General features: G+C 45.9%; 1 protein-coding gene across 1 annotated transcript in view; it reads right to left on the bottom strand.

Annotated features, from left to right (window-relative positions):
* hecw1b (HECT, C2 and WW domain containing E3 ubiquitin protein ligase 1b) overlaps nucleotides 1–25,971 on the bottom strand; it is a 773,289-nt gene that overhangs the window by 428,334 nt on the left and 318,984 nt on the right. Inside the window, exon 9 of the mRNA XM_085988048.1 lies at nucleotides 24,370–25,773. Within this exon, the coding sequence (XP_085844174.1) occupies nucleotides 24,370–25,773 (1,404 nt within the window). The remainder of the gene's footprint in view (nucleotides 1–24,369; nucleotides 25,774–25,971) is intronic.

Raw genomic sequence — 25,971 nt, 5'->3', positions numbered from 1 at the left:
TCCCTTTATCCCTACACTTTGTCTCCTATCTCCCAACCAATTACCAACCCGTGTCAGAAGGACCAATTACTGACCCATGTCACAAGGAGGAGGACAACATGAGCTTCTATTGTCTTAGATAAGGTTAATCCCAATCATTATTTCAAGGTATTCAAGGATAATAAAACAGGGTGGCAAGTTAAAATTTAACACAATATTAGGTAGAACTTCTTCAGATAAAGAGTGCCATGTGTATCACAAGAGGTTACTGGGGCTGTCCTGCGAGCAGTTTGGCAGTGCCGCTGTTTCTGCCCCTCCCCAATGGGCATCCATGACATGCCCATATTGGCATGGGTGCTGCCAAAGATATTTTCATGAGGTAACTCCACCCTGATCCTGGATAGTTCAGTAGGGTCAGATGCAGAGGTTGCAAGTACCCACATAGGTTGGCAGAGCAGGGCCAAGGATGTTCAGGTCCCTGTGTCTAGCGTGTCTATAAGGAGTGGGAAAGTTTCCTGCACACCTCAAATTGTTATAATTAAAAATGTCTTGTCACATTTGCTAAGTGACTGTCATGTTTATAAAAAAGCAACAAATCACTGTTACCTGAATGATAACGATTGCAGCAAATGGCAAAACAAGAAAAATACCAACTAACCAGGAATAAGCAAGTGAAAGAGGTCGGAAGAATCAGCTAGCACCAAATAAAATCCATCAATAAAAAACTAACAAGTAGGAAATAGGCAACCGATAGAAACACACAAAATATATTTTGAAAATGCTTTTAGCCACCCATCATTGTTCCTCAATAACCCAAGGGTATAATGCTAGAAATTAAATTTCTAATATATTAATTACGTTAAAAAAAAATCCTGAAAAGCCTATTAAATTTGAAATTCCTCTCCAGAGTCTTGTGCTCTTCTCTGGGGCCTAAAGCTTGAGTTTTGCTATGCTCCCAGAGCTTGCATTGTCTTCCCTGTTGATTTTGAGGCTCAACCAGATAGTGGTGTACAACTCTCCGTATCACACTGTACACGACAACTCCCAGAGTGTACCACTGTCACTCTACACTACAACTCCCAGAATGCACTTGTCTCTTCTAAGCCCATCACCCTAGTGGGAATAATTCTCAGAATGCAAATAAGGCTCCACCTTGTGCTCGTACTGGACAGAGCACAAGGCTTACAATCTAGAATGGGAGCCAAACTTTTTAAAATGTAAAACACATTTTTGAGAGGTGAATAAGACACCAGAGTTCTTTGTGATTAACACCAAGTCTGGTTACTCAAAAAACATGCTGGGACTTTCTGTTTGTAAGTGCTGCCCCCTATCCAGTTCAAGCTCATGGAGTACAGACTGGGTGTGCCATCAATATACTTAAATTAGCTGACCTCGCATTATGGGGCAAGGCCAGCTTGGAGTCCCACAGGTGCACCTGCACGGAAACCACATCGTCAACCATTTAGTTACAAGAAGAGACATCTTTTTTAAAAAGTTTTGTTTGGGATATAATTTATATACCACCCTATGTGTCAATGGACATGCTCATGTGTGTATATAAGATATATAATAATATAATAATGTACTGTATAATAACGCTCTCATTATAAAATAGCAGATTCACCAACTCATCGCGAATGACACACAGGAGATATGCTTGTATACAGTGAAAACACATGCACTGGTAGCAGGATCTGGATCACTACATGATTTACACCTTCAACCATACCACATATATTATTTAAAGTAGAGAGTGCAAATCCGAGATAGCCCATTCTCTGACCCGCACTATCTACAAGTGTGGCTTAACTTTGGGAGCACAGGAGTGCTGAATTTACCTGTACTTGTTTACGGACTATTGATGCAAAATTGGGATCGTTAGCACACGTTTTTTTTGGGTGCTACGCGTGCACTTAAAGCTCCAAAATGGCATCCATGTCACGCGCACATCTGTGGGGCAAATCGCACTGGACGTCATATTGGTGAGGGCATGCGCCGTGAACGTCTGCTGGAAGTGTGCAGAGCAGGTAGATCATGACTTCAGTCAGCATGTAACACTGATTTGGCACCAGTGCTGGCATTTTGGAGCTCAGCACTTCTGCTAACGTCCTCTGTTAACCTCACATAGCTGAACACATGTTCAGCAGCAGGAAGGAGCCCACACCAGTGCTAATTTAAAGGGATCATCAACGACTTACAGGTTAGTTGCTGGTTAATTTCTTCTGGCTGTTGGTACAATTCTACAAGTGTTTGATACTTTCTCGAGTACTTTAAAATTGCAAAAGTGTACAGGGAGTGGTGTGGCAGGTGCTGAAAGACTTTTTGCTGACTTCAAGGCTTCTGCAGAGACAACCAATTGTTGCCAGACATGGGTGCACTTGTAGGAATTCCCCTTGAAATACAGCATGACTGGGAGAATGAGTAGAGGCCACGGAAAGAAAGACAAGCTGCTAGAAGAGGGAGGAGGGGGAGGGGAGAAGGGCTCTTAGCAGGAGGCTATATCCGCTCAGGGAACAAATCTCCTACCTGAACCTCAGCGAGAAACAATGTGTGAGCTGTCTAGTCTTCAGTAAGGACATCCTCACAGAAATCTGACACCTGCTACAGCCCGAACTGCAACCTCAGAGCAGGGCAAGGATCGCATTACCAGTGGCTGTGAAGGTGACCATGGCGATGAACTTTTTAGCATCGGGCTCCTTTCAGGCTGGTGCTGGAGATATTTGCAACATCTCGCAGTTTGCTGTGCACTGTTGCATAAGAGAGGTCACTGAGGCTCTGTATTCACAGAGAGCTGATTACATTTCATTCTCTCTTGCCAGAGACCATCAAGCGGAGCGAGCAGACGGTTTCACTAGGATTGTAGGCTTCTTCATGGTGCAGGGTGCTATTGACTGCACACACATTGCTTTGCGGGCGCCGCATGTCAACTCTGCCATGTACCGGAACTGAAAGGGATTCCACTCCCTCAATGTCCAGCTGGTGTGTGACCATAGACAGCGAATCATGCAGGTCAATGCCCGGTATCCTGCCGGCAGTCGTGATGCCTTCATTCAGTGGCAGTCCGCTGTGCCAGCTGCATTTCAGCCATCACGGCAAACAAAAGGGTGGCTAATGGGCGAAAAAGGCTATCCACTGATGTGGCTCATGACTCTGGTGCGCAACCCACATACAAGTGCGCAGCATTCATACAATGAAAGCCATGCTGCCACACAAAATGTGATAGAGCAGACCATTGGCATGCTGAAACAACACTTCCTCTGCTTGGACCACTGTGGAGGAGCCCTGCAGTACCCAACAGAGCGGGTGTCAAGATTCGTGGTGGTCTGCTGAATGCTGCACAACCTCCCCATCATGAGGTCACAGCCCTTGCCACCAGCTATAAGGCAAGTAGCTTTTTTTTAATTAGTTCTTTATAGGGTGTGGGCGTCACTGGCAAGGCCAGCATTTATTGCCCATCCCTAATTGCTCTTGAGAAGATGGTGGTGAGCCGCCTTCTTGAACTGCTGCAGTGCGTGTGGTGAAGGTACTCCCACAGTGCTATTAGGTAGGGAGTTCCAGGATTTTGACCCAGCAACATACTTCTAAGTCAGGATGGAGTGTGACTTGGAGGGGATCTTGGAGGAGGTGGTGTTCCCATGCACCTGCTGCCATTGTCCTTCTAGGTGGAAGAGGTCGCGGGTTTGGGAGGTGCTGCGGAAGAAGCCTTGGTGAGTTGCTACAGTGCATCTTGTAGATGGTACACACTGCAGCCGCAGTAGGCCAGTGGTGGATGGAGTGAATGTTTAAGGTGGTGGGTGGGGTGCCAATCAAGTGGGCTGCTTTGTCCTGGATGGTGTTGAGCTTCTTGAGTGTTGTTCGAGCTGCACTCATCCAGGCAAGTGGAGAGTATTCCATCACACTTGTTACTTGTGCCTTGTAGATGGTGGAAAGGTTTTGGGGAGTCAGGAGGCGAGTCACTCGCTGCAGAATGCCTAGCCTCTGAGCTGCTCTTGTTGCCACAGCATTCCTGGTCAATGGTGACCCCCAGGTTGTTGATGGTGGGGGATTTGGCGATGATAATGCCATTGAATGTCAAGGGGAGGTGGTCATTGTTGGAGATAATCATTGCCTGGCACTTGTGTGGCATGAATGTTTCCTGCCACTTATCAGCCCAAACCTGAACATCATCCATGTCTTGTTGTATGCGGGAATGGACTGCTTCATTACCTGAGGAGGAGCGATCATAATATGACAGAATTCTTCATTAAGATGGAGAGTGAAGTAGTTGACTCAGAGACTAGGGTCTTGAATTTAAATAAAGGAAACTATGATGGTATGAGGCGCAAGTTGGCTAGGGTGGATTGGGGAATGTTACTTAAAGGGTTGACGGTGGATAGGCAATGGCAGGCATTTAAAGATCGCATGGATGAACTACAGAATTTGTTCATCCCTGTCTGACATAAAAATAAAACAAAAGAGGTGGCAAATCCGTGGCTAACAAGAGAAATTAGGGATAGCATAAGATCCAAGGAGCGGACATATAAATTGGCCAGAAAAAGCAGCAAACCTGAGGATTGGGAGCAGTTTAGGATTCAGCAAAGGAGGACAAAGGGATTAATTAAAAGGGGGAAAATAGAACATGAGAGTAAGCTCGCATGGAACATAAAAACTGACTGTAAAAGATTCTATAGCAGAGAAAAAGATTGGTGAAGTCAAGCGTAGGTCCCTTGCAGTCAGAATCAGGGGAATTTATAATGGGGAACAAAGAAATGGCAGACCAATTAAATACATACTTTGGTTCTGTCTTCACAAAGGAGGACACAAATAACCTCCCAGAGATGTCGGGGAACATAGGGTCTAATGAGAGGGAGGGACTGAATGAAATCAGTATTTGTAGGGAAATGGTGTTAGGGAAATTGACGGGATTGAAAGCCGATAAATCCCCAGGGCCTGATAATCTACATCCTAGGGTACTTAAGGAAGTGGCCCTAGAAATAGTAGAATGGAAATAGATGCATTGCTGGTCATCTTCCAAAATTCTATAAACTCTGGAACAGTTCCCAATGGGTTGGAGGATAGCTAATGTAACCCCACTATTTAAAAAGGGTGGTAGAGAGAAAACGGGGAATTATAGACCGGTAAGCCTGACATCGGTAGTGGGGAAAATGCTAGAGTCCATTATAAAAGATGTAATAGCAGAACACTTGGAAAACAGTGACAGGATCGGACAAAGTCAACATGGATTTACAAAAGGTAAATCATGCTTGACTAATCTACTGGAATTTTTTGAGGATGTAACTGGTAGAATAGATAAGGGAGAACCAGTGGATGTGATGTATTTGGACTTTCAGAAGGCTTTCGATAAGGTCCTGCATAAGAGATTAGCGTGCAAAGTTAAAGCACATGGGATTGGGGATAAGGTACTGACTTGGATAGAGAACTGGTTGGCAGACAGGAAGCAGAGAGTTGGAATAAACGGGTCTTTTTCCGACTGGCAGGCAGTGACTTGTGGGGTACTGCAGGGATCGGTGCTAGGACCCCAGCTATTCACAATATATATTAATGATCTAGACGAGGGAACTAGATGTAATATATTTAAGTTTGCAAACGACACAAAGCTGGGTGGGCGTGTGTGCTGTGAGGAGGATGCAGAGAAACTGCAGTATGATTTGGACAGGTTGGGTGATTGGGCAGATGCATGGCAGATGCATGGCAGATGCAGTATAATGTGGAGAAATGCAAGGTTATCCACTTTGGTGGCAAAGAGGATGGCAGATTATTATCTGAATGGCAATAGATTGGGAAAAGGGGAAGTGCAATGAGACCTGGGTGTCCTTGTGCACCAGTCGCTGAAGGTACGCATGCAGGTGCAGCAGGCAGTTAAGAAGGCAAATGGTATGTTGGCCTTCATAGCGAGAGTATTCGAGTACAGGAGCAAGGATGTCTTGCTGCAGTTGTGCAGGGCCTTGATGAGACCGCACCCTGAGTATTGTGTGCAGTTTTGGTCGCCTTATCTGAGGAAGGATGTTCCTGCCATGGATGGAGTGCAGCGAAGATTCACCAGGCTGATTCCTGGGATGGCAGGAATAACATATGAAGAGAGAGTATGAAGACAGAGGCTGGTGTCAGGGGCAGTGAGACCGGAGATCCAGTGAGTATTTAAACTCACTTTCGCAGGCTTTCATTAAAGAGGTTGGTGTCGGGAGCAGTGAGACTGGAGACCCAGTGAGTATTTAAACTCACTTTCGCGGGCTTTCTTTACAGAGGCTTGTGTTGGGAGCAGTGAGACCTGAGACCCAGTGAATATTTAAACTCACTTTTGCGGGCTTTCTTTGCAGAAGCTGGTGTCGAGAGCAGTGAGACAGGAGAACAAGTGAGTATTTAAGCTAATTTCGTGGGCTTTCTTTACAGAGGCTGGTGTCAGGAGCAGTGAGACCGGAGACCCAGTGAGTATTTAAACTCATTTTCGCGGGCTTTCTTTACAGAGGCTGGTGCCGGGAGCAGTGAGACCGGAGACCCAGTGAGTATTTAAACTCACTTCCGCGGGCTTTCTTTGCAGTGGCTGGTGTCGGGAGCAGTGAGACCGGAGACCCAGTGAGTATTTAAACTCACTTTCGTGGGCTTTCTTACCAATCTTAGACCGGCGGCGGCATTCCAGAGCAACGTCACGATTCAAAATGTGACGCGGGCAGGAGAGAGCAGCTGATTGGGTGAGTACGGCCAGGTGAGTATTTATACTATATAGTTTGACAGTTAAGGTTCATAGTTTATAAAGTTTAGAAGGTCTTAATTTATTTGTGGTTATAGTTTCTAGTGCTAGTAACCAAGGGCCCTTGAGTATATCATTTAATTGTAGTGTAATTGGTGGTATTGATTTGATTTAAGTTAATTTAAATTAATTGAAGGGTAAGTCATGGCAGGACAGCTCGGTGCCATGGTATGCTCCTCCTGCACTATGTGGGAAATCAGGGACACTTCCTGTGTCTCTGACGACCATGTGTGTGGGAAGTGTATCCAGCTGCAGCTACTGACAGACCGCATTGCGGCACTGGAGCTGCGAATGGATACATACTAGAACATTTGCGATGCTGAGGACATCGTGGATATCACGTTTAATCAGTTGGTCACACCGCAGGTAAAGGCTGCACAGGCAGGAAGTGAATGGGTGACCGCCAGGCAGAGTAGTAGGTACAGGCAGGTAGTGCAGGGGTCCCCTGTGGCCATCCCCCTCTCAAACAGATATACCGCTTTGGATATTGTTGGGGGATGGCTTATCGGGGGAGACAGCAGCAGCCAACTTCCTGGCACCATGGGTGGTTCTGCTGCACAGGAGAGGAGGAAAAAGAATGGGAGAGCTATAGGAATAGGGGATTCTATTGTAAGGGGAATAGATAGGTGTTTCTGCGGACACAAACGAGACTCCAGGATGGTATGTTGCCTCCCTGGTGCAAGGATCAAGGATGTCTCGGAGCACTTACAGAGCATTCCGGAGGGGGAGGGTGAGCAGCCAGTTGTCGTGGTGCAAATAGGTACCAACAATATAGGTAAAAACCGGGACGAGGTCCTAAAAGCTGAATATAGGGAGTTAGGAGGTAAATTAAAAAATAGGACTTCAAAGGTAGTAATCTCAGGATTGCTACCAGTGCCACATGCTAGGCAGAGTAGAAATAGAAGGATATTTCAGATGAATACATGGCTAGAGGAATGGTGCAAGGGGGAGGGATTCAAATTCCTGGGACATTGGAACCGGTTCTGGGGGAGGTGGGGCCAGTACAAACTGGATGGTTTGCACCTGGGCAGGACCGGGACTGATGTCCTAGGGGGAGTGTTTGCTCGTGCTGTTGGGGAGGGTTTAAACTAAAATGGCAGGGGGTTGGGAACCTGTGCAGGGAGACAGAGGAATGGGAAACAAGGATAGAAGCAAAAGACAGGAAGGAAAAAAGCAAAAGTGGCAGGCAGAGAAGTCAAGGGTTTAAATCAAACATGGCCACAGTAAATAATAGTTCTAAAAGGTCTAAGAGTGTTAAAAAAAACAAGCCTGAAGGCTTTGTGTCTTAATACAAGGTGCATTCGTAATAAGATGGATGAATTAGCTGCGCAAATAGATGTAAATGGATATGGTATGATTGGAATTACGGAAACATGGCTCCAGGGTGACCAAGGCTGGGAACTCAACCTCCAGGGGTATTCAATATTCAGGAAAGACAGGCAAAAAGGCAAAGGAGGTGGGGTAGCATTGCTGGTTAAAGAGGAGATTAACACAATAGTAAGGAAGGATATTAGCTCTGATGATGTGGAATCTGTATGGGTAGAGCTGAGAAATACCAAGGGGCAGAAAACGTTATTGGTAGTTGTATACAGACCCCCAAACAGTAATGCCGAGGTTGGGGATGGCATTAAACGGGAAATTAGAGACACATGCAATAAGGCACAGCAGTTATCATGGGTGACTTTAATCTACATATAGATTGGGCTAACCAAATTAGTAACAATACTGTGGAGGAGGAATTCCTGTAGTGTGTACGGGATGGTTTCCTGGACCAATATGTCGAGGAACCAACTAGAGATCAGGCCACCTTAGACTGGGTATTATGTAATGAGAAAGGATTAATTAGCAATCTTGTTGTGCGAGGCCCCTTGGGGCGGAGCGATCATAATATGATAGAATTCTTCATTAAGATGGAGAGTGATGTATTTGACTCAGAGACTAGGGTCCTGAATTTAAATAAAGGAAACTACGATGGCATGAGGTGCGAGTTGGGTAGGATGGATTGGGGAATGTTACTTAAAGGGTTGACGGTGGATATGCAATGGCAAACATTTAAAGATCGCATGGATGAAGTACAGAATTTGTTCATCCCTGTTTGGCATAAAAATAAAACAAAAAAGGTGACTCAACCATGGCTAACAAGGGAAAATAGGGACAGCATAAGATCCAAGGAGAGGACATATAAATTGGCCAGAAAAAGCAGCAAACCTGAGGATTGGGAGCAGTTTAGGATTCAGCAAAGGAGGACAAAGGGATTAATTAAGAGGGGGAAAATAGATTATGAGAGTAAGCTTGCAGGGAGCATAAAAACTGACTGAAAAAGCTTCTATAGATATTGTGAAGAGAAAAAGATTGGTGAAGTCAAGCATAGGTCCCTTGCAGTCAGAATCAGGGGAATTTATAATGGGGAACAAAGAAATGGCAGACCAATTAAATACATACTTTGGTTCTGTCTTCATAAAGGAGGACACAAATAACCTCCCAGAGATGTCGGGGAACATAGAGTCTAATGAGAGGGAGGAACTAAATTAAATCAGTATTTGTAGGGAAATGGTGTTAAGGAAATTGACGGGATTGAAGGCCGATAAATCCCCAGGGCCTGATAATCTACATCCTAGGGTACTTAAGGAAGTGGCCCTAGAAATAGTAGATGCATTGCTGGTCATCTTCCAAAATTCTATAGATTCTGGAACAGTTCCCATGGATTGGAGGGTAGCTAATGTTACCCCACTATTCAAAAAAGGTGGTAGAGAGAAAACGGGGAATTATAGACTGGTAAGCCTGACATCGGTAGTGGGGAAAATGCTAGAGTCCATTATAAAAGATGTAATAGCAGAGCACTTGGAAAACAGTGACAGGATTGGACAAAGTCAACATGGATTTACAAAAGGTAAATCGTGCTTGACTAATCTACTGGAATTTTTTGAGGATGTAACTGGTAGAATAGATAAGGGAGAACCAGTGGATGTGGTGTACTTGGACTTTCAGAAGGCTTTCGATAAGGTCCCGCATAAGAGATTAGCGTGCAAAGTTAAGGCACATGGGATTGGGGGCAAGGTATTGACTTGGATAGAGAACTGGCTGGCAGACAGGAAGCAAAGAGTTGGAATAAATGGCTCTTTGTTAGAATAAATGGAATTCTCTACCACAGAAGGATGTTGAGGCCAATTCATTAAATATATTCAAGAAGGAGTTAGATATATTTCTTAAGGCTAAAGGGATCAAGGGAAATGGGGAGAAGGGAGGGACAGGGTACTGAGTTTGGATGATCTGCCAGGATCTCATTGAATGGCGGATCAGGCTCGAAGGGCCGAATGGCCTAATCCTGCTCCTATGTTTCTATGTTTCTATGAGTGTGTCGATTAGGCTTATATTCGCTAGAGTTTAGAAGAATGAGAGGAGAACTCATTGAAACTTATAAAATTCTAACAGGACTAGACAGACTACATGCAGGAAGGATGTTCCCGATGGCTGGAGAGTCCAGAACTAGGGGTCACAGGCTAAGGATAAGTGGTAAGCCATTTAGGACTGAGATGAGAAGGAATTTCTTCACCCAGAGAGTGGTGAACCTGTGGAATTCTCTACCACAGAAGGCAGTTGAGGCCAATTCATTAAATATATTCAAGAAGGAGTTAGATATATTTCTTAAGGCTAAAGGGATCAATGGATATGGGGAGAAAGCAGGGACAGGGTACTGAATTTGGATGATCAGCCATGATCTCATTAAATGGCGGAACAGGTTCGAGGGGCCGAATGGCCTACTCCTGCTCCTATCTTCTATGTTTCTATGTGAAGGGTGGGTAATGTCTGACTAAACTAATTGATGTTTTTGTGGATGGTGGATAGGGGAGTGTTATGGATGTTGTCCATTTGGACTTTCAAAAACATTTTGTAAAGTTCCGGAAAATAAATTATTTGCAAAAGTAAAAGCGCATGAAATTAGTGGTAACCATGTGACATGGATCGGTAATTAGTTGGGAAGTAGGAGACAGAGATCAGAGATAAAGGGAACATTCTCGGATTGGTGAGATGTGACAAGAGTGTTCCCCAGGAATCTGTACTTCAGCTTTTCACCATATATATATTAATGATTAGATGAAGGAATAGAGAGTTAGTATCCAAGTTTTTAAATGACACTATGTTAAGAGGTTCAGTAAGCTGTGTGGATAGGAGGAAGATGTTACAAAGGGACATAGACAGACTAAGTGAGAGTGGCCAAAACTATGACAGGTGGAGTTCAATGTGGGGAAGTGTAGGGTCATCCACTTTGGATTGCAGAAAGTCAAATTGGAATATTTTCTTAATGGTGAGAGACTAGGAGCTGACCAAAAGCAAGAGATTTAGATGTCCAGGTTCTCAAATCACTAAAAAGTAGTAGGTAGGTACAAAAAGTAATCAAAAAGGCTAATGGACTGTTGGCTTTTATCTCAATGTGGTTGGAATTCTAATGTGAGGAAGTTGTACAGAGCCTTGGTCAGGCTGCATTTGGAGTACTGCGTTCAGTTTTAGGCACCGCACCTCAGGAGAGATATATTGGCCTTGGAAAGGGAACAGCGCAAATGCACCAGAATATCGGGGTTAAAGGATTAAATTATGAGGACAGATTGTATAAATTTGGTTTGTATTCCATTGTGTTTAGAAGATTGAGGGGTGCTCTAATAGCGGTGTTCTAACTGATTAAAGGATTCGATAGGGTAGATGCTATTACTGGAGAGAAACCTTTTCCTCTGGTAGGGGTATCCAGAATAAGAGGGCATAATCTCAAAATTAGAGTTAGGGCATTTAGGAGTGAAATCAGGAAGCATTTTTTCATACAAAGGGTGGTTAAAATCTGGAACTTGCTGCCCCAGAAGAATCATAGAATCATACAGCACAAAAGGAGGATATCCAGCCCATTGTGCCTGTGCTGACTCTTTGAAAGAGCTGTCCAATTAGTCCCACGCCCCTGCTTTTTCCCCATAGCCCTGCAAATTTTTCCTTTTCAAGTCTTTATCCAATTCCCTTTTGAAAGTTATTAATGATTCTGCTTGCGCCACATATTCAAGAAGGAGTTAGATATATTTCTTAAGGCTAAAGGGATCAAGGGATATGGGTAGAAAGCAGGGACAGGGTACTGAATTTGATTGATCAACCATGATCTCATTAAATGGCGGAGCAGGCTCGAGGGGCTGAATGGCCTACTCCTGCTCCTATCTTCTATGTTTCTATGTTTCTATGAATGGTGCTGAACATTGTGCAGTCATTAGCGAACATCCCCATTTCTGACCTTATGTTGGAGTTTAGGTCATTGATGAAGCAGCTGAAGATGGTTGGGCCTAGGACACTGCCCTGAGGAACTCCTGCAGTGATGTCCTGGGGCTGTGATGATTGACCTTCAACCACCACAACCATCTTCCTTTGTGCTAGGTATGATTCCAGCAAGTGGAGAGTTTTCCACCCAGTTCCCATTGACTCCAATTTTACTAGGGCTCCTTGATGCCACACCCAGTCAAATGATGCCTTGATGTCAAGGGCAGTTACTCTCACCTCACCTCTGGAATTCAGCTCCTTTGTCCATGTTTGGACCAAGGTTGTAATAAGGTCGGGAGCCGAGTGGTCTTGGCAGAACCCAAACTGGGCATCAGTGAGCAGGTTATTGGTGAGTAAGTGCTGCTTGATAGCACTGTTGATGACACCTTCCATCACTTTGCTGATGATTGAGAGTAGACTGATGGGGCGGTAATTGACCAGATTGGATTTGTCTTGCTTTTTGTGGACAGGACATACCTGGGCAGTTTTCCACATTGTCGGATAGATGCCAGTGTTGTAGCTGTACTGGAACACCATGGCTAGAGGCGTGGCTAGTTCTGGAGCACAAGTCTTTAGCACGATAGCCGGGATGTTGTCGGGGCCCATAGCCTTTGCTGTATCCAGTGCGCTCAGCCTTTTCTTGATATCACGTGGAGTGAATCAAATTGGCTGAAGACTGGCTTCTGTGATGGTGGGAACCTCAGGAGTAGGCCAATATGGATCATCCACTCAGCACTTCTAGGCTGAAGATGGTTGCAAGTGCTTCAGCCTTGTCTTTTGCACTCGCCTGCTGGGCTCCACCATCATTGAGGATGGGGATATTCATGGAGTCTCCTCCTCCCATTAGTTGTTTAATGGTCCACCACCATTCACGACTGGATGTGTCAGGACTGCAGAGCTTTGATCTGATCCGTTGATTGTGGGATCACTTAGCCCTGTCTTTAGCATGCTGCTTCTGCTTTTTAGCATGCATGTAGTCCTGTGTTGCAGCTTCCCCAGGTTGACACCTCATTTTTAGGTATGCCTGGTGCTGCTCCTGGCATGCTCTTCAACACTCCTTATTGAACCAGGGTTGGTCCCCTGGCTTGATGGTAATGGTAGAGTGAGGGATATGCTGGGCCACGAAGTTACAGATTGTGGTGGAATAAAATTCTGCTGCTACTGATGGCCCACAGTGCCTCATGGATGCCCAGTTTTGAGCTGCTAGATCTGCTCTGAATCTATCCCATTTAGCACGGTGGTCGTGCCACACAACACGATGGAGGGTGTCCTCAGTGTGCAGATGGGACTTCGTCTCTGCAATGACTGTGCGGTGGTCACTGCTACCAATACTCTCACGGACAGATGCATCTGCGACAGGTAGATTGGTGAGGACGAGGTCAAGTAGGTTTCTCCCTCGTGTTGGTTCCCTCACCACCTGTCGCAGGCCCCGACTTACAGCTATGTCCTTTAGGACTCAGCCAGCTCGGTCAGCAGTGGTGCTACCTGTTGTGTATGTACCTTTAAGAGAGAACTGTTTTACAGCTCCTGTATACTGTAGTACCGGCAGTGACCACACCTGTATATAAAGCCGGAGCAGGCTTCTGTACTTCAGTCGTGAGACTACTCTACTCTCGTAAACACCTGTTGATTGTTAAGTTACAGCCTCCGTGTAGTTCTTGGGGAAACATCCTATTTAAAGAATCACGGATCTAACAGTGGCGACAAGGTTGATTCGAATCTGCCTGCAACTCTGCATTTCCCGTCAAGGAGTCGCTCCGGGAGGACGGTGGAAGAAAGTCGAGGCCAGAAGCACGGGCGTCGACCACGAGCAACCACCCAGTCATCCGGCAACAAGTGAACATCGCAGGAGTGGCTGTTGAGAGCCACGATGATCCAGCAACCGACTGGCAACAGGTGCAGTGCACACCCTTCCCGGACAGCGGCGGCGGGAGCCGACCGATGGCGTAGAAAAGCCGAGCAGCGTCGACGGGGTAAGAGAGAGGGTGAAGTGCACAGGGCACGGCCGGGGGTTAAAGAACCGAGCGGCGTCGAGGAAAAACAAGCAGAGAGAGAGAGAGAGGGTAACGCAGCAGCCGGGTTCAGGTCCGAGCGACGGCAACGGGAAAGGCACACAGGAGAACACGCAGAGCACAGCCAGGGCTCAAGGGCTGAACCACATCCGCAGGGAGAAGAAGGGAGAGCGCAGGAGACGCCATTGAGCCGCGGAGAAGAAGGCAGAGCGCGGGAGACGCCATTTTTTTTGAAGCCACAGCGGAGAAGAAGGGCGAGCCCGGGAAGGAAGGAAAGCGTGGGAGACACCATTTTGTTCCAGCGGAGAAGAAGGGAGAGCACGGGAGACGCCATTTAGACAGTTAAATTACACCCAGGGATGGCGAAGAATGGCAGTATCACAGCGTTCGACAATGAAGTCGAAGATTGGGCGACATATGTGGAACGCATTGAGGTGTACTGCAGGGCGAATGAAGTGCCAGATGCTAGGAAAGCACTGGTTTTGTTAAATTCCATGGGTGCAAAAACTTATGGTTTACTGCGAAACCTGATAACCCCAGAGAAGCCCATGGAGAAGAATTTCAAAAGTATAGTAGAAATCCAACAGGACCACTTAAACCCCACACCGCTGCTGATAGCAGAAAGATTTAAGTTCCACAAAAGGAACCAGCATAAAGACGAAAGTAATGCTGAGTACTTAACGGAACTGCGCAAGTTTTCAAAACACTGCCAGTTTGGAATGGGACTATCCGATACGTTAAGGGACAAGTTTGTGTGTGGGCTTCAAAGTGATGGAACCCAGAAACGGCTTTTATCAGAAAAGGATCTTACGCTGGACAAGGCTTTCAGCATGGCAGTATCACACGAAGCAGCCGCACGGGGCGCTGCAGAGATACAACGGAGACCGCAAGAATACGGCACCAATGAAATGTCATATGGAGCAGGGAAGTGTTATCGCTGCGGCAGAACAACACACGATTGTTGGTTCAAGGACCAAGTGTGCAGACAGTGTGGAAAAACAGGACACACAGCAAGAGTCTGCAGGTCAGGGAAGAAAACCAACAGCAAGAAATCTCCACAGGAGAAGTACAAAAAGGTACATAAGGTGATGGACAGTAGTTCAGACGAACAGGGAAATGATACAGACTCCGGAAGCAAGGAGCTGGGTTGTCTGAAACTACATAAGGTAACCAAAATGGAGGAAGCACCAGCAGTGGACCCTATCGAGATATTTTATTCGTCAATAATTGAACGATTGCCAGTAACTAACGCGGATATAGAGAAGGAGACCCGCAATGATCCGACACTGTCTCGGGTATATGATTTGACGGTGAGGGGATGGCCAACACATGGCGACTCACTGTTGCCAGCATTCTCATCCAGAAGAGAACAGCTGTCAGTATGCCAGGGGACAGTGATGTGTGGATCCCAAGTGGTAATTCCACCCAAGTTAAGGGAGAGAGTGCTCAATGAGCTTCACGAAGGTCATCTGGGAGGGGTAAAAATGAAAAGCCTTGCTAGGGCTTGTGTGTGGTGGCCGGGGATTGATCAACAAATCGAGGACCTAACCAAGAGCTGCTCAGGATGCCAGAAGGTCCAAAATGCACCACCACATGCCCCTCTACACCCATGGGAGTGGCCCTCCTCTCCATGGCAACGGGTGCATATTGATTTTGCTGGTCCATTCATGGACTCAATGTTCTTAATAGCAGTGGATGCACACTCGAAATGGCCTGAGGTGATAAAAATGTCCTCAACCACTACAGAGAAAACGATTGCAGTCCTATGGACCATATTTGCCAGGAACGGCTTGCCAGAGCAGATTTGCTCTGATAATGGACCACAGTTTGTGTCCGAAGAGTTTCGGAAATTTATGAGAAGGAATGGGGTAAGGCATTACACATCTGCCCTGTATCACCCAGCCACAAATGGATTGGCTGAGAGGTTCGTACAAACCTTTAAAAAGGCGATAAAGGCCATGTGCGATGATGAAATTCCACTACAGCATAAGGTGGACAATTTCCTGTTAGCCTACAGAAATGCGACACATGCAGTTACCAACCAGACCCCGGCCATGATGTTCTTTAACCGAAGGTTGAGATCTCGTCTGGATTTGCTCAGACCAAATGTGCGAAGAAATGTTGAGGATAAACAATTCCAGCACATCAATGAGAAGCCGACAAGGAGCTTCAATGTCGGACAACCAGTCTTGACCCGTGACTACCGAACAGAGAAATGGCAACCCGGAACGATATGCACATGCCAGGGGCCATTAATGTACACAGTGGATGTCGGGGAGAACATTGAGAGATGCCACGTCGACCAGATCATAGCGTCACAGGAACGAGTCAACCCCATGTCTCGCGTACCTGGGGATAAACCCAACATACCGGTAGCATCTACCTCAGAAACAGTAGCAGTGGAAACTGATGAACTAACTGACGAAAGGGGGCCAGAATCGCCTCCGCACCAAGAACAAGAACCTCAGGGAAGGCGCTATCCAGAAAGGATCAGGAAGCCGCCCCAAGACTGAATTTATAAATGGACTATTTTCAGTTAATGTTGCATGTTAAAAACGTTAATTGTTAAATGAGTGTTATGGTACTGTTAATCTAAAAGGGGAGGAATTGTTGTGTATGTACCTTTAAGAGATAACTGTTTTACAGCTCCTGTATACTGTAGTACCGGCAGTGACCACACCTGTATATAAAGCCGGAGCAGGCTTCTGTACTTCAGTCGTGAGACTACTCTACTCTAGTAAACACCTGTTGATTAAGTTACAGCCTCCGTGTAGTTCGTGGGGTAAACATCCTATTTAAAGAATCACGGATCTAACACTACCGAGCCACTCTTGGTGATGGACATTGAAGTTCAACACCCAGAGTACATTCTGTGCCCTTGCTACTCTCAGTGCTTCTTCATGGTGTTCAACATGGAGGCGTACTGATTCATCAGCTGAGGGAGGGCGTTAGGTGATAATCAGCAGGAGGTTCCCTTGCCCATGCTTGACCTGAAGCCATGAGACTTCATGGGATCTGGATTCAATGTTGAGGATTCCCAGGGCCACTCTTTCCCGACTGTATACCACTGTGCCGCCATCCCTGGTGGGTCTGTCCTGCCACCAGGGCAGGACATACCCAGGGATGGCGATGGAAGAATTTGGGACATTGGCTGAAAGGTATGATTCTGTGAGTATGACTATGTCAGGCTGTTGCTTAACTAGTCTGTGGGACAGCACTCCCAATTTTGGCACAAGTCCCCAGACGTTGGCGAGGAGGACTTTGCAGGGTCGACGCCAAAAAATCTTTTGATGACACACAGTATTTAAAGGGTAGTAGCCCCAACAGCACTGTGCCAGGATTGCATTATTGGTCCCATGGTGCATTTGCTTCAACATTGTGGGGCACACACTTTAATGGGCAGAAAACAGAGCGTAGGAATAAACAGGTGATTATCGGGTTGGCAGGCTGTAACTAGTGGGGTACCGCAAGGATCAGTGCTTGGGCCTCAGCTGTCCACAATCTATATCAATGGTTTGGATGAGGGGACCAAATGTAATATATCCAGGTTTACTAATGATACAAAGCTGGGTGTTAAGTCTGTGTGTTATATTGATAATTACTACACAGACCACAAGAGTAAAACTTAACAGGTCTTTACTGGTTGAAGGTCAGGGCGGATCTGCCCAATAAATCATTACACAGCACTTATATACCGGTGTGGTCACCACCGGTATTACAGTATACAGCAGCCAAGATAAAGTAGTGCAACCCTTAAAATAGTTCTCTTAAAGGTGGAACGGTTACACACACTACAATCCTCCCTTTTTAGGTTAACAGTATATATTCCCATTAAACATAACATCATAACATATATACACAACTTAATGTAAAAACAGTTCACAGATTCAGTCTCTCTGGAGGCTTCCTGACTCGGTCCGGATACGCCTCGGTGGTGTAGTAGTTTTCGGTGGTGTAGTAGGTTCTTTTGGCAAGGTCGATTCGGCTTGAATGCCAGTGTCGGGTTCATCTGATTCCAGTATCACCGGATCGGAGGTAGATACTATGGGTATCTCTGCTTCATCATTAGGCGTATAGAGTTGTGGAGTAGGTTGTTCCTTTTCGGATGACTGTATGATCTGGTCAACATGGCGCCTTATTATGCTTTCACCAATGTCCACGGTATACATCAGCGGTCCTAGTCGTTTGCAAATAGTTCCAGGCTGCCATTTCTCGGTATGGTAGTCCCGGGCCAAAACTGGTTGACCTATCTGGAAGGTTCTAGTTGGCCTTTCATTCATGCCTTGAAATTGCCGGTTCTCTACGTCCCTTCTGACGTTTGGCTTGATCAAATCCAGCCGGCATCTTAGTCTTCTATTGAAAAACATCATGGCGGGAGTTTGGTTCGTAACCGCATGTGTTGCATTCCTGTACGCCAACAAGAAGTTATCTACCTTATGTTGTAGATTGATGTCTTCATTACCCATGGCCTTTATGGCCTTCTTGAAGGTCTGAACAAACCTTTCAGCTAATCCATTGGTGGCGGGATGGTATGGGGCGGACGCGTAGTGCTTAACCCCATTGTTTTTTAAGAACTTCCTGAATTCTTCGGACACAAATTGCGGTCCATTATCAGAACAGATCTGTTCCGGCAGCCCATTCCTGGCAAATATGGTCCTTAATACTGTGATGGTTTTTTCCGTGGTGGTGGAGGACATCTTTATTACCTCCGGCCACTTGGAGTGTGCATCCACCGCGATTAAGAACATTGAGTCCATAAATGGACCAGCAAAGTCGATATGTACCCTTTGCCATGGAGATGAGGGCCACTCCCATGGATGCAGAGGAGCTTGTGGTGGGGCGTTTTGGACCTTCTGGCATCCTACACAGCTCTTGGTCATTTCTTGTTTCTTTTTCGATCGTAGAATTTGTTACTGGTAGACATTCCACTATGGTTGAGTGGAACATCTCCACTGGGTCCACTGTAGGCGCCTCTTCTACCATTGGCAACGGTAGTCGTGATAAACCGTCAGCATTCCCATGCTGTTTTGATCCTTTGTATTCTATGTCATATTGGTGTGCCCCTAGGAAAAGGGACCACCTCTGTAGCCTTTGCGCTGTCATAATGGAAACGCCCTTTTTAGGGTTGAATATGGATACCAACGGCTGGTGGTCTGTCAGCAGTGTAAACTTCTGGCCCTGCAGGTAATGATGAAACCTCTTTACTCCCCACACCAGGCTGAGAGCCTCCCTATCTATCTGAGCATAGTTGCGCTCAGCGGAGGTCAATGATCTGGACGCAAATGCGACTGGCCTTTCCGAGCCATTTGGCAACTTGTGTGAGAGTACTGCTCCAATACCATAAGGAGAAGCGTCACAAGCTAAACGAATAGGTAGCGTTGGGTTGAAGTGAGCCAACACTTCCTCTGAGGTGATCAATGTCTTGCTTTTGCGAAAGGCCTTCTTACAGTCCTCGCTCCACTTCCATGGTACTTCTTTCTGCAACAGAGCATTCAGCGGGTGCAGCACCGTGGATAAATTTGGCAGAAACTTATGGTAATAGTTAATCAACCCTAGGAACGATCTCAACTGGGATACATTTTCCGGAGCAGGAGCCTTCACAACAGCTTCGATCTTGTCAGGTGACTTGTGCAGCCCCTCCTGGTCAATGACATGACCACAGTACGAGATCCGTTCCTGAAAGATCTCACATTTCTGGCGATTAACTCAAAGGCCATATTCCTTCAACCTGGTGAGCACCAGTTTCAAATTTGCAAGGTGTTCCTCATCGTCATCTCCTGTAATCAGGATATCGTCCAAGTAACATTGAGTGCTTGGAATTCCCTGTAATACCTGTTCCATGGCCCTTTGCCAAATTGCCGGAGCCGAAGCCACTCCAAAAACCAGCCTATTATATCGATACAAGCCTCTGTGCGTGCTGATTGTGAGATACTGGCGCAACTCTTCCTCAACTTCCATCTGTAAGTACGCTTGCGCCAGGTCTATCTTGGTGAAGCGTTTCCCGCCAGACAATGAAGCAAAGATATCCTCAATCTGTGGAAGCGGATATTGCACTGTGTGAAGCACCGGATTAACTGTGATCTTGAAGTCTCCACAGATGCAGACCTTCCCCGGTTCCCCTGGCTTGTTACTCGATGAACGCTTCATGACGGGCACAATGGGCGTGGCCCACTCACTCCAGTCCACCTTAGACAGTACTCCTGAACGTTCCAGCCCTTCCAGCTCAGCTTCCACAGCAGGTCGTATCGCATACGGTACCGGTCTGGCTTTGAAAAATTTTGGGTTTGCATGTTCTGCAATCTTGATTTTTGCCTTAATTCCTCTCAGTGTTCCCAGTCCCTGTTGGAACACCTCTTTAGCCTCACCCAATATTCTGGACAATCGTTCAGGTTTGTCATCTTTCTTTCCGGAATCTACCGTTATTGCGTTTAGGGAGTGCCAGTCCATATTTATTTTCCTGATCCACTCCCGTCCCAGAAGTGGTGGACCTCCCTCAGGTAGTACATATAAGTCCATTCCTTGGTGTTCTTTGCCCTTGTGTACCACCTTGACTTTTATCTTTCCGATGGGGTATACTTTTTGCCCTGTGTATGTCTGCAATACTATCTCCGTATCCCGTAGGGGAATATGTTTGAATAACTTTTTGTAATCTTGCTTATTCATGACCGTCAACGCCGATCCGGTGTCCAATTCCATCTTCACTTGGACTCCTGTTATCTGCAGTGTGACCCAGATAGTTTGTCGGTCAGCTTCCTTACTCACGTTGTGAATTCTTAGACTACCCAGTTCCTTGCTGTTGGAGTCTGAATCTGAATTCTGTTCATCCGAACTCTTCTCAGCCACCTTATGTACCTTTCTGCACTTTTCCTGTGGTGGCTTTTTGTTGCTGGTCTTCTTCCCTGACCGGCATACTTTAGCTATGTGACCAAGCTTGCCACATTTTCTACATTCCTGGTTTTTAAACCAGCATTGGTTCTTATCGTGTGTTGTTTTCCCACAACGATAACATTTCGTTGTACCCGAAGCCATTTGATCTACGCTGAGTACCGCTGCCTTCAGCTGCATTTCCGCGGTGCCTCTCGCTGCGGCTTCGTGCGATGCTGCAACAGTGACAGCCTTATCAAGTGTAAGATCATTTTCTTCAAGCAACCGCTTTTGTGTTCCTTCTTTCGACAATCCACACACGAATTTGTCTCTCAGTGCCTCTGTCAGGCTTTCCCCAAACTGACAGTAATTCGCTAGCTTGCGCAGTTCAATTAAATACTCCGCGTTGCTTTCCTCTTTCAGTTGCGTTCTCGCATAAAATTTAAATCGTTCCGCTAACATCAGCGGTGTGGGGTTCAAATGATCCTTCAGGGCAGCAACAATATTAGCGAAAGTCTGATCTGCCGGTTTAGCTGGTGATAGAAGATGCTTCAATAGCCCGTATGTCTTCGCACCCATTGAGTTTAGTAAGGTTAGTGCTTTATCTTCATCCGATATTTTATTTGCCTTACAATATATCTCTATGCGTTCTACATATGTGGCCCAATCTTCAACATTGGGGTCGAAATCATTGATGTTACCACGCTTAGGCATCCTCGCGATCTTCTTGAGAAACAAAAGAATTATTATTTTTTTTTTACAAAATGGCGGTTTCCCGCGCTTGTCTTCTTCCCCCGCCTCCAAAAATGGCAGCTTCCCACGTTTGCCTTTCTCCCCCGCTGGCTGTAATGGCGATTGCCGATTTGCTGCGTTCGCCCTCCCCCAGCGGTTTTCAAATCGTGCCTCCCAGCCCCTCTTGCAGTCCGGTCCTTTCCCCCCGGCTGCGGCTGAGTTCTCCGTGGTTTTTTTAAAATTTTCTCCCGCGCCTTACGCTGACCCGGTCGCTGCGCCTCGCGGCCTCGGTAGCTGCCCGGCCTTTTTCACCGGTCGCGGTCGAGCTCTCTCTCGACGCTGTTGCGTCTCCCAGCCCGCTTGCAGCCCGGTCTTTCGCACCGGCTGCGTTTGCATTCACCGCGGCTTCTGTGCCTTACGCTGCCCCCGTCTCAGCGTCTCTGGCCCCGACTTCTGTCCGGCTCCTTTCCCCGGCCGTGGTCGAGTTCTCCGCCCTTATATCCTCCGTTTTTTTTTAAATTTTCTCCCCTACTCACAGTCAACGTGGCCGACTTGCCTCTCGTCGCTGATCGGCTCACCCACCACCATGATAGAAGGGACGATCACTGCCTGTTGCTGATGGAAGGCTTCGTGTCAGAATTCTTCCTTCTTCCTTTGCTCTGCAGACCCGAGTCTTTTCTCAGCAGAATGATGAGGGCGGATGCCTCCTCTCGACGCCCGTTAAACTGCCTTGGATGTGTCTCTGCCGCAGGGTAAGATCGAATTCGTCGCCATTGTTAAGTCTGTGTGTTATATTGATAATTACTACACAGACCACAAGAGTAAAACTTAACAGGTCTTTACTGGTTGAAGGTCAGGGCGGATCTGCCCAATAAATCATTACACAGCACTTATATACCGGTGTGGTCACCACCGGTATTACAGTATACAGCAGCCAAGATAAAGTAGTGCAACCCTTAAAATAGTTCTCTTAAAGGTGGAACGGTTACATACACTACACTGGGTAGGAATGTATGTTATGAGAAGGATGCAAAGCGGCTTCAAGAGGATATAGACAGGCTAAGTGAGTGGGCAAGAACATGGCAAATGGAATATAATGTGGAGAAATGTGAAGTTAGCCACTTTGGAAGGAGAAATAGAAAAGCAGAGTATTTTTTAAATGGTGAGAGATTGGGAAATGTTGGTATTCAGAGGGACCTGGGTGTCATTGTACATGAATCACTGAAAGCTAACATGCAGGTATATCAAGCAATTAAGAAAGCAAATGGTATATTGGCCTTTATTACAAGAGGATTTGAGTATAAGAGTAAAGACGTCTTGCTGCAATTATATAGGAGCATGGTGAGACCACTCCTGGAGTATTGTGTACATTTTTGGTCTCCTTACCTAAGGAAGGATATACTTGCCATAGAGGGAGTGCAACAAAGGTTCATCAGACTGATTTCTGGGATGGGGGGATTGTTCTATGAGGAGAGATTGAGTAGACTAGGCCTATATTCTCTGGAGTTTAGAAGAATGAGAGGTGATCTCATTGAAACATATAAAAAAACTTACAGGGCTTGACAGGGTAGATGCAGGGAGGATGTTTCCCCTGGCTGGGGAGTATAAAACCAGGAGTCACAGTCTCAGAATAAGGGGTCGGCCATTTAGGACTGAGATGAGGAGAAATTTCTTCACTCAGAGGGTGGTGAATCTTTGGAATTCTCTACCCCAGAGGGCTGTGGAGGCTCAGTCATTGAGTATATTCAAGACAGAGATCGATAGATTTTGGGATATTAAGGGAATCAAGGGATATGGGGATAGTGCAGGTAGAAGATCAGCCATGATCTTATTGAATGGCGGAGCAGGCTCGAGGGGCTGAATGGCCTACTTCTGCTCCTATTTCTTATGTTTATGGTGAAGTATTTAAGTCTGTTTCTAGACTTCTTCATCAAAGAGCAATTTTCTTCCTATGAAAATTCAATTTCATTTGAGTAGGTGAAAATGATGCAAAAGTCCTTTATTTATGAATAATAGCATTTGTAATTGTACTGTGACAGTGGCAGACTTGGGAACTATGAAACATATCAAGTTGAGGCAGCACCTGGGAAGTTCACAGGGGCTTCTTGGGTTAACCTCACTGCTGTCAACTCTTCCCTCTCTATTGTTATGTACTTTACTCTGTGCACGATTGAGAGGATCACTTTTTATTGTATTTTGGGCAGAAATAGCTACCCGCCATACCATTCATCAATAATAAACCCCACCAGTAGTTCTAACCATTCAGTAACTTGTCAATTCAGTTACAGGTTATCTACTCCAGAACTTATTAAACATAGCAACAGAAAATGCTGGAAACACTCAGCAGGTCAGGCAGCATCCGTGGAGAGAGAAACAGAGTTAACGTTTCAGGTCAACCTGAAGAGTCATCGACCTGAAACATTAACTCTGTTTCCCTCTCCACGGATGCTGCCTGACCTGCTGAGTGTTTACAGTATTTTCTGTTGATATTTCAGATTTCCAGAATCCACAGTATTTTGCTATTATATTAAACATAACCCTTAGCATCCTGTTAAAAAGCATTTTTCTTGTATTATTAATAATAGGAAAAGGGAAAGGGAGAGAAAAGAGGTGTAAATGTTTTACACAGATTTATAAACTGGCTCCTTATTGCCCAGACTTAAATGGCCAGTGTTAGCATTAAAATGTTGTGGGATTTACAGGTTACTATTCAATGTACGTATACTGTATATCTGTGACTCTAACCTTCTGTTCTGCTGCTCTGTCCTGCAGCTGGCTCTTCATTTACCACTGCCCTTTCTGGTGCTTGGGCCGCAGGCTCTTCTGGCCACTGAATGGCGCTGTCTGCTTGTTCCCTCTCAAAGTACTCAGGGCTATGTCCTGAATCTGGCACTGACTCAAATGCACTGTTTTCATCCTCCTCTTCTTCTTGTGAAGAGAAAACTGTACTTTCAGAAAGCCGTGCACTGTCAATTGAGGGGAACCTTGTATGGCTTGAGGAGAAGTGATTTGTACTATCATGGCAGGAAGTGCTTTGGCAGGAAGTGCTGTAACAGGATGTACTGTAACAGGACGTGCTGTAACAAGAAGTGCTGTAACAGGAAGTTCTACAACATGGTGTATCACAGATGTCCCACTCATTATTTACCTGCTGTGTAGCATTTGTTTCAGCCTTGCTTTGATTTTGTTGCTGATGTTTCTCTAGGATCTGATTTAACTCAGAAAGATGTTCAACTGATGCACTGCGAGGCAGCATCCTTCGCCCAGCATTGCTGGGTTCACTTGAGACACAACTAGTCTGAGGCTCTGTTGTATCTGTTTCACTAGGTGCATTCGTGTCCTCAGTTTCTTTTTCCAGTGGTTCGAAGGAAGCAAAATGGTTACTTGTCTCTTCCTGTGCATCATCATCATCCAGTTGAGCGGAAGGCAAGCTATGGAGCAGCCGATGCAGTGTAATGTAGTGGGTCCGAGGGGTTTCCGGCTCCCCTGAGCCACAAGCTGAGGCAATCACGGATTCCAGCTCGGACACTGGCAGTGAGAACGGCCTAACTTTCCTCCTTACTGTTCTCCTCAATATTAATGTACAGTCTTCCTGCTGAGACGAAGCTTCACCGTTGTCGACAACAGTCTCATTCCGTTCTACTTCACAGATGTCTTCAGCAACAGCTTCGACATCAAGTACCGATTGACTAGAACACACATCTTCTCCTTGAGTGACAGTGCAATCCTCTGCCCTTTCAGTCTGTGAACTTCCATCCAAAACCGAGTCAACTTGAGGTTGGGATAAATCAGTAAGGGATGGCTGAGCTACTTTTGGTGTAGACTCCCTGAGATTCAATGTATCTGTTGGTAAAGGATTCTCTTCGTTGTGCTCATCATCTCCATTCTCATTTTCAATGGTTTGGTCTAATTCACTGAGTGGTGAGGGGCTACTCACATTCACAGCATTCGTATTGTTGTCTGGGCTCCTTAAATCCACACCATTCACATTACTTTTACTTTCATTCAACTGATCAACCTCTTCCGTTGCAATATTTGTAGCACCAGCACTCTGGGACCCACAACGGGCCTGCTCGCGTAAATCCGTCATCTGATTTTCTTGCCGTTCAGCTGATCCTGCTTCGTTACTGGCTGAAATATCTTCATCATCTAAAAAGTGTCAGATAAAAAGATTAGCAAATGAAAGCACCTCAACTTAGACTGCTCCATATGAAGCCTATACATTTCTTTTTAAAAACAACGAATACTGGAAATACACAGCAGGTCATTAAGCATCCAGAAAGAGGAAAGGCAGATCATGACGGTGATCTTTAACTGATGGCCATCCGTTATTTGCCTGAAGGCAAC

The sequence above is a fragment of the Somniosus microcephalus genome, chromosome 5, assembly GCF_052327205.1.
Source record: "Somniosus microcephalus isolate GS21.2 chromosome 5, FLI_Smic_1.0, whole genome shotgun sequence".
Classification (NCBI taxonomy): domain Eukaryota; kingdom Metazoa; phylum Chordata; class Chondrichthyes; order Squaliformes; family Somniosidae; genus Somniosus; species Somniosus microcephalus.
The sequence above is the reverse complement of the archived record's forward strand: the minus strand, read 5'-3'. Positions and strand labels throughout refer to the sequence as shown.